This window comes from Sphaerodactylus townsendi, linkage group LG08 (genome assembly GCF_021028975.2).
Source record: "Sphaerodactylus townsendi isolate TG3544 linkage group LG08, MPM_Stown_v2.3, whole genome shotgun sequence".
In the NCBI taxonomy this organism is placed as follows: Eukaryota; Metazoa; Chordata; class Lepidosauria; order Squamata; family Sphaerodactylidae; genus Sphaerodactylus; species Sphaerodactylus townsendi.
Window position 1 is genome coordinate 7,501,476 of NC_059432.1, and position 12,036 is coordinate 7,513,511.

Consider the following 12,036-nt stretch of genomic DNA (forward strand, 5'->3'; position numbering starts at 1 on the left):
TCAAAGGCCAAAATGGGCCTGCGAAGGGCCCTGCCCCCCCCCCCCCCCGCTCTTACTGATAGATCCAAGCCTTGCAATGTTGGGGCCACTGAGCCACAGACACTGAGGGAGTTCATTTCTTAAAGGCACTCTTTTTTTTTCATTTTTGGGATTTTTAACCCTCAATGTATTTTTTTTTAATTTTATATTTTTCTGCAAAGCTGACACCCTTTTTATGTTTGTAGAAAAGGCCTCTCTTGCCCATTCACAGTGCTAGACACGGGATTTAAGTATCCAAAGATTTGGTGCACTTCACTATTAGAATATAGCTTATTATATTATACTGTGGTTGTCGTGATGGGGTTGTGGGGGGGGGGGTCACTTCCGCTTTGGCAGGTGCTGTTTTATCCCTTCCAGCTGTGGCCTGGGAGTTCTGCGGCTGAGTCAAGGCTCCAGGCCGGACGATGTGAACTGACTGCTTCTCGTGTGGGGGTGGGGACTTTGCACTCATATTATCAAGAGTTTGGCACGGTTTTCGCCAGAACTCTCTTTCTATGTTCCTGACATGTCTTCAATAAAAGCCTTGAACCCATCAAGTAAATTATTATCTGAAGGGGAATCTGGCAATGGTATACAATAGAAGCATTTTTAAAAATAGATTCACACAGAGCACCTACTGAGGCAAACTGATTTTAACAATCTAAGCATGTACCCCGAAAAAAATTCAAGATTTCTAAATGTTTTTAAATGGGATGAACCCATCACTAAAACATATAGCTCCAACCTTGCTTGCTTTCTCCACTGGCTATGAGGTGCTAATCTCCCATGGATGCAAATAAAGCATATCCACTTTCATCTGTGAGATCCATGAAGCCAGGCCAAGATAGGACAATGGAGAGGAAGGTCTTACCACTGTGTTCTTGCCCTTTGCAGGCGTGCTCATGTTGAGGAGTCCCAGCTTCGGAGAGGGAGAGAGCCGGGCTGTGGGCTTCAGAGTCAGTCAGCAAGCTGAACTCCATCAGTCTGGGACGGACGCTGGGGAGGAAGTGCTGCAGGGAAAGACACAGATGAAGAGCGAGGGGTGGACATGTGAAGTCTCCTGCTCTTAAGATCTCTGTCAATAAGTAGACTTAGGTTGTACACCAGTAACACAATCCTGTGTGCATTTACTCAGAAAATCCCACTGTATACAATAACTTCAAAACCAACAGCCTTTGGTCTTTGGTGCCTGTGTGCGGGCCTGCTGATTGGTAGATTTTCCAACTCCCGGTCTAGGGAGTGGGCACCTCTCCCGTCCAGCTGAAAACAGGGGAGTTTTTCTGCCCTGAATCATGTATACCAGATGGGGGCACCACCCCACCCTCAGCTCCTGCTTGCCGCCTTCAGCGCCCAAAAAGTTACCAATGGGAGAATTCACAGCAGGGCAGGAGGTGTGCAACAAAGACCTCAGTGAGCATCAGTGACAGGTAAGGGCAGCACTGTTTTCAGTTGCAGTCTTCCGGTGCGGCCCCACATCTGACAGACTGGGAGGAGGGGTGATGCTCTCACTGAAACAGCGCCTGAAGAACTACTCTGCCCATTTCAGCATCCTTCCCTGCCTGGCCAACACATAATGTGTCACAAACATGTCTTCCGTCGTCCACGACGTTGCCCTGCCCTGCCCCAGATCTCTGCTGGAAGAGCCCTGCAGTGGACAGCAGCTGGCCCTCGTGCCCAGATGAACAGAATCATCTTGCGGATTTGTGACAAGTCTGAATGGCCAAAACCCCCCACCTGGCAATGGATTGGGCAGATGCGGCCTTCCCCTTTTTTAGTCCCCAATAACGAAGAAACCAATTCTTAGAACTTATAATGGAATGTGTCCTGTTTAAATGACATCAGTAGTGCCCTCCTTAAATCTGGGGAATGTAACACCTCTTTGGCCTTGGATGTGGGGCACAGGACAAAGACCAGGAGCACCACCTCCAGGGACACATGAAATCTGGAAACTGTCTTCCGCAGGAAACCCAGACACGGGTGAAACCCAACCCTGGTCCTGAACATCTTTAGGAAAGGAGGAGGACCCCTCAGTGCAGCCATCCCACTTACCCTCCTGGTGGAGGTAACTGAGATCAAAAGGGCCACCTTCATGGTGACCAGTGCTAACGACCCTGAGGCCAGTCGTTCAACTGGAGGCCGAGGCCAGAGGCTTAGATAGTACCAATGACAGGGACCACTGCAGGACAATTTTGGAAAGTGGGGGAACACATTGTTTAAAGAAGCATTTGCATAGTGGGTACCTTCCTATACATTCGAGGTGCATCGAAATAGCCACTGTGGACCTTCACAGAGTTGGTTGTCAGATCTTCCTTGCACCAAAGTCTGGAGGTATTCCAAAATCTTAGGGAGAGGAGCCACAGATGGTGAGTGCGGTGCTTGGCTGAGCACACAGGAGTTTCGGGTTTCAGCTCGTTGATGAGAACAGGCAGAGAGTATAGAAAGCTTACTTCCACTTTTGGGGAAGAGCAGTCCAAAGCAAGTTGTACACACTGAGCAAAGACAAGTCAGTCAATCCAGTCCGGGACGACGAAACCACATATTCAGTCCAAGAGCAGGCGCCACAGAAACTGCCAGGCTGTTTCACAAAGTTGCTCCTGCAACTCTTGCTGTTCGCAGCTGCCTCTCATCAACCTGCAGTCCTGCTCAGTCTGAATCCTGAGCTGATTCACAACCATCCCTTCAGCATACTCTGAGCCTCCAAACGGGTGCTGCACCTTTTTGGCCCTGCTGTCTCAGCTACCTCACAGAACCAGGTAAGCTGGGGGAACTGCCTAAGCCAAGCGCCCTGTCCTCTTGCACTTGGCTTGGGCCAGCACTGCCCTCCACCTGTGTGACTGGTGGGTGCTAATAGGACTCAGCCAACTGTGGCTCTGGAGATGCAGCAAGCTGAGACTCTGATGGAGCCTGGTCATCTGAGAAATCCCTGCAGGCTGCTCGGGAGCCTACGAGAGAGAGACACTCCCAGACTCAGCCCAGGTTTAAAATCTCCTCCATTTCCTGGCATAAAAGTATCTTGCAGAGGGTTTTCAGCCCTGTATGAGTATTTCTCCAACCTCCCTAGATATGGTTCTTGCAGACCCTAGATCAGCCAGGCCATCAGATGAGCTCTGAGACATCAATTCTCCCTCCTTCCAAGTCGCTTGAGTCAAGAGATCCCTACAGTGTGTTCCCCAACCCAGCCTGAGAGTTATCAGTGGTAAGAATGGTGTTGGCTACCCAGTATCTGAAGGGAGTTCCCACAAATACCACCTTGGACTACCAACCAGGGCTCTAAAAGAGGCCTTATCTAGGTAAAATTGAACATGGGGAAAAACCTACGTTTCCCGCCCCCCATTGTTTTCTGGTATTGGCAAGGGGTGGCAGGCAGAGGCACTTGGAAAGGAGGGGGGTGGCAAGCAGGGGCACTTGGAAGGATGCAGCTGGGGGAGGAATGGGAGGTGTGGTCTGCCTCTCCGCCATCGTCCTCCAGGCCGACCTCCTCCTCCTCTTCCTCATCGTTGGCCTCATCATCCAGCAGGCCCACCGGCAGGAAGAGCAGTGCCCTTCCGCAGCCCATGCCCTGCCCTCCGCTGTCGGGGCCCAGCAGCGGGAGGCGGTTGGCATGGTGGCGGCTGCAGTGCCTCAGGAGTGGCGAGGCCTTGTAGTGATGGGTCAGGTGCCGCAGGAGGTTGGCAGGGGCCAGTGGGCAGGCGGGCGGGCGGAGCTGTGCGTGAGGAAGGAAGGAAGGAAGGAAGGAAGGAAGGAAGGAAGGAAGGAAGGAAGGAAGGAAGGAAGGAAGGAAGGAAGGAAGGAAGGAAGGAAGGAAGGAAGGAAGGAAGGCAGGCAGGCAGGCAGGCAGGCAGGCAGGCAGGCAGGCAGGCAGGCAGGCAGGCAGGCAGGCAGGCAGGCAGCACACCAGGCCTCCTGCTGTCTCCCCCATCTTCCTCATGGACAGCCTGGAGGAGACTGACTCCTGCCGCCTGGCTTGGGCCACTCCGCCACCTCCACCTCCACGAGCTTGTGGAAGCAGGTGGGCCTGAGGGGCTCGGTTGGGCGGCAAGAGTTGACCTCCTCCGGGCTGAGGGAGACACAGGAGACAGCCAGAGGTCCAGCACGCTGCCCTCCCCCTTGGCACACGGCTCCACCCACCCACTGGCTTCTTCCATGCTCCTGCTGCACCTGGCCCGCCTCACGCCCGCCTCACGCTTCATGCGCCACCCCTCCCTAAAGAAGCAAGGAGGGAACCACCGAGCCCGGCAAGGACGGCCAGCGTTAAATGTTGTGAGTCTTGATTTTCCACACACACAGGCCATGGCCTGCGCCTGTGGACATGTGACCTCACATGTCCCCATGGGCGCTCTGCCCCAGGTTCTAACCACTGGACAAGACATCAGCAGATTATTGTGCATTCTGAGTGGATTAAAGCATCTAATAAACCAGTTATAGGGGCTTATCTTGCGCATTCTGGCATGAGGCATAACAGCAGTGGTGAAGGCCATCATACCTAACAACTCCTGAACAGTAATGGCTTGTTGCCTCATAGATCTTGTCACGGATCTAATCAGTTTCCTGATTGCTGTGCCCCTGTCCTGCAGAGGGAATACCCTACTCCGCAAAGATTCTCTTTGTGTGGGTATCAATTTAGACTTCTTCCAGTTTATTACCAAATCCAGGCCTGTACATGTATCTGTGCTGAGCATAATGTTCAATCAATGCCACCACCCACCCACCCACCCGGAAAGGGCTGTGATAACCCAGTCATCGAGTTAAGGGAATTTCAAGGATCCCAAAGTCTGAAAATGTGTCACCTCTGCCATGCACTTAGAAAAAACCCTAGGTGCAGTGGCAAGACCAAGTGGTAAGGGCACATATTGGAAGATGTTATCAGCATGTCAAAAATGCAGGTATGCAGGTACTTCCTGTGCTCCTTCTGGATATTGATGTGAACATATGCATCCTTGAGGTCTAATACAGTGAACCAGATCTCAGGGGGAAGCAATTGCAGTATTGAGGGGAGTGAAACCATTCGGAACTTGGAGAGTCTAATGTTCAGACTCCTCAAATCTAAGATTGGCTTTTTGCCTCCATCTTTCATGTGGACCAGGGAAAACCTGGGGCAAACCTCCCAGGATTTCTGATCATCTACAGGCTGTATCGCCCCTTTCTGTAACAGCTTTGTGAGTTGTTCTGCCCGTTCAGGGAATGGATTGCCATGTGTAAGTGAAGGAGGGACACACTGAGGTAAATTCACAAACACACCTTTATAGCTGTTTTGAATTATTTCCAACATATAATGATCTGAACAGATGGCTGCCCTGGCCTCCAAACAAGAGGATAACCTGCTCATGAGAAAAAGGTAATGAGACCTGTGAGGAGACCTCTTAGTCAAAATTTTTGTCCCTTATGCGGCAAGGGAGGGGCACTGCTCATTTACTAGCCTTCACTACTCTGTTACTACCCTTACTCCCATGGTATTGATGATGTTGGTAACGTTTACTAGGATATGTTGTTGGTAATGTTTATTAGGATATGGTTGCACCAGGGGCTGTTACCCTTCATAGAAATAGCTGAAATAGCTCTGCTGGCTGGTTGGAATCATTGCTTGGGTTCAGCGGTTGGTAAAACTCCAAATGACTTTGCCATTTGCCTATTACTTTCGAGTCCAGATAAGGCATCACTGGTAAACTCCATAGAGAGTTTCCTTTGAGTGGCAGATCTTCAACCTCTTGCAGTATTTCTGAGCCAAGAGTGTCTCTGAAGAATATCTGTTGTGATGATAGATATGGCTGAGTTATCAGAGGTATGTTTACCAGCTGCTATCTCCTGCTGAGATACATGTATGGCCCCTCTTTGCAGGTCCTTGATTGCAGTCTTTGCTTTTCCTGGTGAGGTGTAGCTTTTCCCACAAAAACAGCTGGTACGCACTGAGGTTGGTCTGGAATAGAACTCAGTGTTTTCCAGATGCTTCAGGAATTACAGCACTCCCATCAGCCTTTCGTCAGCAATGGCCACTGGCCATGCTGGTAGGGGCTGATGGGAATTGTAGTTCCTGAACATCTGGAAAGCCGCAGGTTCCCTACCGCTGGTCTGGAAGTTTCCCACTTTTAAGTGCCTCCAGTTGTCTGCTTTCCTTGTCTGAAGGAGTTGAGTGGTATCCTGAGAGGGGTTTGCTTTGCAATTCCTTGGGAACCACTGAGGGTGGGGTGGATGTGTGATGAGGAATCCTCCCATCTCACGTAAACGTTCTCAATCTTCCTAGAGCAGGGGTAGGGAACCTGCGGCTCTCCAGATGTTCAGGAACTACAATTCCCATCAGCCCCTACCAGCATGGCCAATTGGCCATGCTGACAGAGGCTGATGGGAATTGTAGTTCCTGAACATCTGGAGAGCTGCAGGTTCCCTACCCCTGTCCTAGAGGAAGGAGGAACAGAGGCTGGCTTCTACCAAATTAGACTGTTAGGGCAGGGGTCTGCAACCTGTGGCTCCGGAGCTGCATGTGGCTCTTTTGTCCTTGTACTACGGTTCCATGTGGCTTGGGTCCTCTCAGTTGCCCTAAGGGCTAATGGAAAAGAGTCCCCATTATCCCAAGCCACTTCCGGCTTCCCTGTCCCAGCTGCCTGGTCGGCTGATGCCGGTGATGATGGCGTGGGGTGGGGGCGGAGCACCGCTGGTGGATCCTCTTGAACAGGTGAGCGGCAAAGGGCAGGAAATGGGAGGGACTTGCAGGAGCACAGATTTTCAGCGCAATCCTAATCTCAGTCCACCCCCCTTGAATAGCAGGATCAACCCTGCTTTGGGTGGCCTCATTTTCCCCTGCCCTGGGTCCTTCTTGGGGGACGGGACCACATGGGGGACCCCAGCAGCACCACCTTGAGTTGCAGACCCCCCAGCAGCCCCGCTGAGCTCCAGGGGCTTTTCTGGTGGATGGCAGCCTGGCTGAGTCCAGGTGAGAAAGACAATGTCAGCTTTTAAAGGAGTTATTACCTGCAGTCCTGCAAGGTTGCACTCGTTGGGGCTGTTTGATGGGGAGGCGGGGATGGGTGGGAATTGTTTGCTTCTGCATTGCCAAGGAGGGCAGGAGCGCATGGGGAAAGCCTTGCACATGGATCTTGGAAAGTTTACTTCAGAGTAAGCCAGTGGAGGGTAAGCTTGTTGATCGTGGAAGGGAGGAAGGCCGAGATCATCCTCAGCCATGGTTGCTGCAGGTTGCCAATTCCTGGCTGGCAAATCCCAGGACATTTGGGGGTAGATTCTCAGAAGCGGTGAATTTGGGACCAGGGCGGGGGCCATGCTCAGTGAGGAATATGGTTGGTGAGTCCACCCTCCATGGCAGACATGGAGGTCTGTTATTATTTTTTAAGAGTTCAAAATGTGTTCTTTACATAAATAAAATATAATTTTCTCTGTAGCACTTCATGGATTTCATAAGCAACACACTATAATTGTTTATATACAAAGCGTAAAGGTAAAAAAACAATATATACAGTGTTATCTTCATTTTAAATGTCAAAAAGTATTTGCGGCTCCAAGTGTCTTCTTTTCTGTGGAAAACAGGTCCAAATGGCTCTTTGGGTGTTAAAGGTTACAGACCCTGGGTTAGGGGCTTGACTTCCACCTCAGAAAGCAAAGGGCGCTAGAGATTCTGAGTAAGGTGAAGGAGTCTTGGGAGGGGCTTCTGTCACCAGAGGTGTAGTAGGCGTGGGGATTGATTTGGCTTTGAGCTTACTCTCTCCAGGCTTCTTGGAATGGTGTTTTTTGGCAGGAGGCTCCCCTTCATTCTGCCTCCCTTTACCCTTCAAGCCTGATTGATGCAGAACAGGGGAGTAGCTTGGAACCCCCAGGGGCCTTGGAACCGAAGGGATCAGAACTGGGGAGGCTCTTGGAATGGAAGATGTCTTCGGAACAGGTGATGTGACTGGAACTGATAAAGTTTTCTTTGATGGAACTGTTAGCGTCTGTTCTGATCGTGGCCAGCATGATACTGATTTGGATTTTGTTGTCACGGTAGCTGTGATTGTTGATGCTGGCCTGTTAGAAGAGGCCCGAGGCATCTGGAAGCCCACAGGGCTGCCTTCAGTCGAAAGGCTCGGTCTGCCTTTGCTTCTGGCATAAACTTGAGGCAAACTTTGCAAGCCTGCGTATTGTGGGTTTCCCCAAGACAGAGCAGACAGGCCTCATGCTCACTGGAGCGAGTCATCTTGGTATCACATGTGGTACATTTCTTGAATAATGCCCTGGAAGTCATCTTACTCTGTAAATTTTTTGGGGTTTCATCCTAAGATCAAACACCTAATCAAGCTCACAAGTAACCAGCACCTTCTTGAGAATTAGGAACCATCAAGTCTATGAAGGAGTTAGCTGAAATATATGTAGTTGCAAAGGCAGTGACAAAGGAGCCGAGGGTGGAGGGAGAGCCCCATCCAGTAAAAATGATGCTGGGTAGGAAAACCTCCACATTTTCAGCCAGGTGGGAGGGTGGCCCCTCCCTAGCTAGGGAGCTAGAAAAATCTACCAATCGGCAGACCTGTCAGCAGGCACCTGTTCCCAATATGGCGCTGCACCAGAAGACCAAACTTGAATGGTGTCTTCCGAAATATCATAAAACAGCGGACTAAGTTTTGAGTTATTTGAGTATGAATGCATGTATGCATTTATGTAGATTTATTATGTTGAAGCCTTCAGTCATAACATTACACACACACACTTGGTTAAAAGAATTTTTAAATTGTTTAAAATCACAGTACAACATTATACTTTCACAACAGCACTCAACTAGAAAAGAAAATGCATAATATAAAACCGAAGATATTCTAATAGGGTCCAATGACTGTTCCCTCTGGGTAAAAACGTTTCATCCATAGTCTAATAGGTCCTGATGTCGAACCCTGGATCTGTTAGCAATATCGGACGCAGCGATTTCAATCAAAGCCTTTATTGACAGACAACAGCATAGCCACAGAAGACGCCAGTGCTAATGAATGGCTTCCCAAGCACCCTTGTATGCCCACCAAGGTGCCCCCCTTCCCCTCACCTCCTGGAGATATCAAAGAAGAACAGTAGAGCAGGAATGTGAGAGCCGTAGTTCTCAAGCCCGAACAGGGGCTATCAGTCCAACTGGTGCTTGGGCTTAATCTACATTGCCACAGGTTACAAAGCACAAAGACAGCAGGAAACCAAAAGTAGAGAAAACCTGTTAACATGACAGAAACCAGGATCCCGTTTGATGTCAGGTGTTCCACCTGATGACTTTTGCTTTCAAGTTTTTCCCCCTGTGGACTGATGGATGCCTGTAATCTGTGTTCTAAGGGGTTTACTCAATGATGCCCAAAGCAGAATTTTAAAGGTTTTTTTTAATTCTTATACATGTAGACTACTTCAAAATGTTTTGAGATGAAAACCTCAGGGCAGAAGTTTCCAGTGTGAAGCCTGTGGGGCTATAATGCTCAATAAGTGTCCACACACTTGGCCCCATATCAATTAGGCTCTGGTTAAGGCCAAAGAGACATATAAGTCCCAAGCAAACAAGGAACTCAAGGTTGTCTGCCTCAAAGGGTGGGTGGGTGGGTTGGTTTATATTTCCACTAAGAACATGTGCAGCGTGCAGCCCTTTAAGGTGATGTAATAAACAAAGTGACTGTGGAGGTTGAGTTGCCTAAAATTTACAGATATGTAACCCTGCGTTTCGTTCCAGCCTCCTGGGAAAGGTGCCTCTGGCCAACCTGTGGCATCCATGTGTGGAGGTGCCTCCCCCGCTTCTTATTGATCAGCAGTACCATGAAGTTACCCACATCCTGGATTCCAGAGGGCACTGAAGCTGCTTGCAATATCTAGTTGCTTGGAAACATTTCCCTGAAAGGGAGAACGAGTGGGTCAATGCCTTGGAAGTCCGGGCCCCTCATTAGGTGCATGAGTTTAGCTGTAAATATCTTCAGCACCCGGGAATGACCTTAAGAGGGACAGAATGTCATGATCTGGCCCTGTTTCGGTCCAATCCTGTCTCCCAGCTGGAATGTGGAATCCTGTGTCTGGGACTGCTTTCTCTTGCCTGTTTTTTAGTTTTGCTTTTAGGCACAACCCAATCAGCTCATCATGCAGTACACTTCAAAGCATTGGGGAGTATGGGTTGTTTTGCTTTGGTGAAGACCTTTTGCCTTCCCAAAAGAACATAAGAACAAGCCAGCTGGATCAGACCAGAGTCCATCTAGTCCAGCTCTCTGCTACTCGCAATGGCCCACCAGGTGCCTTTGGGAGCTCACATGCAGGAGGTGAAAGCAATGGCCTTCTGCGGCTGCTGCTGCTCCTGAGCACCTGGACTGTTAAGGCATTTGCAATCTCAGATCAAAGAGGAACAAGACTGGTAGCCATAAATCAACTTCTCCTCCATAAATCTGTCCAAGCCCATTTTTAAAGCTATCCAGGTTAGTGGCCATCACCACCACCTGTGGCAGCATATTCCAAACACCAATCACGTGTTGCGTGAAGAAGTGTTTTCTTTTATTAGCCCTAATTCTTCCCCCCAGCATTTTCAATGAATGCCCCCTGGTTCTAGTATTGTGAGAGAGAGAAAAATTTCTCTCTGTCAACATTCTCTACCCCATGCATAATTTTATAGATTTCAATCATATCCCTGCTCAGACGTCTCCTCTCCAAACTAAAGAGTCCCAAATGCTGCAGCCTCTCCTCATAAGGAAGGTGCTCCAGTCCTTCAATCATCCTCGTTGCCCTTCTCTGCACTTTTTCTATCTCTTCGATATCCTTTTTGAGATGTGGCGACCAGAACTGAACACAGTACTCCAAGTGCGGGTGCACCACCGCTTTACATAAGGGCACCTAATAAATCCCCGCGTTTCCATTATCAACTTCCTCTTCCTACCATCCCTGCAGAGTTTGCCTTTTTTCACAGCTGCCATGCATTGAGTTGATATTCCCATGGAACTATCAACCAAGATTCCCAAACCCTTTTCCCTGTATTCAGACTGATAGCACTGACCCCTGTAGCATGTGTATGTGAAGTTTGGATTTTTTGTCCCTATGTGCATCACTTTGCATTTTGCTACATTGGAACTGCATTTGCCATTTCTTAGCCCACTCACCTAATTTATCAAGGTCCGCTTGGAGCTCTTCGCAATCCTTTGTGGTTCTCACCACACTACCTAATTTGGTATCATCTGCAAACTTCTTGGCCACCATGCTACCTGCGCACCCCTACTTCCTGGTATCATTTATGAATAGGTTAAAGATAATTTTCGGTCCCAAAACGGATCCTTGGGGGACACCACTCCCTACATCTCTCCATTGTGAGAATTTCCCATTTACACCCACTCTCTGCTTCCTGTTTCTCAACCAGTTTTTAATCCATAGGAGGACTTCCCCTCTTATTCCTTGGTTGCTGAGTTTTCTCAATAGTCTCTGGTAAGGAACTTTGTCAAAAGCCTTTTGGAGATCCAAGTAGACAATGTCCACTGGTTCCCCCCCTTTATCCACATGTTCGTTTACACTTCGAAAGAACTCTAGTAAGTTTGTAAGACAGGATTTGCCTCTGCAAAAGCCATGCTGACTCTTTCTCAGCTGGTCTTGCTTTCCTACATGTTTTATAATTTTATCTTTAATGATAGATTCTACTAATTTACCAGGAACAGATGTCAAACTGACTAGCCTGTAATTTCCTGGGTTCCCCCTAGATCATTTCTTAAAGATTGGGGTGACATTGGCCATCTTCCAGTCTTCAGGGATGGAGCCTGATTTCAGGGATAAGTTGCACATTAAAGTGAGAAGATCAGCAATTTCATGCTTGAGCTCTTTAAGAACTCTTGGGCTAATGTACCCTGGGCCAGGGGATTTGCAGCATTCAGTTTTACTCAAATGGGTGCCAGAACTTCTTCCGTGTGTACCCCTAGCTTAGCTAGTACCTCGGATTCGCCTCCTAAGAAGGTTGGTTCAGGTGCAGGAATGGTCCTCGCCTCCTCTGGGGTGAAGACAGATGCAAAGCACTCATTCTGCGCTCTGCAATCTCCCCTGTCATCTTTTAGCACACCCTTT

At 49.1% G+C, this 12,036-nt stretch overlaps 1 protein-coding gene across 1 annotated transcript in view; it reads right to left on the minus strand.

The window, feature by feature from the left end:
• PITX3 (paired like homeodomain 3) overlaps positions 1-12,036 on the minus strand; it is a 46,553-nt gene that overhangs the window by 12,203 nt on the left and 22,314 nt on the right. The window contains exon 2 of the mRNA XM_048507024.1: positions 890-1,028. Coding sequence (XP_048362981.1) covers positions 890-998 — 109 coding nt within the window. The 5' untranslated portion in view covers positions 999-1,028. The remainder of the gene's footprint in view (positions 1-889; positions 1,029-12,036) is intronic.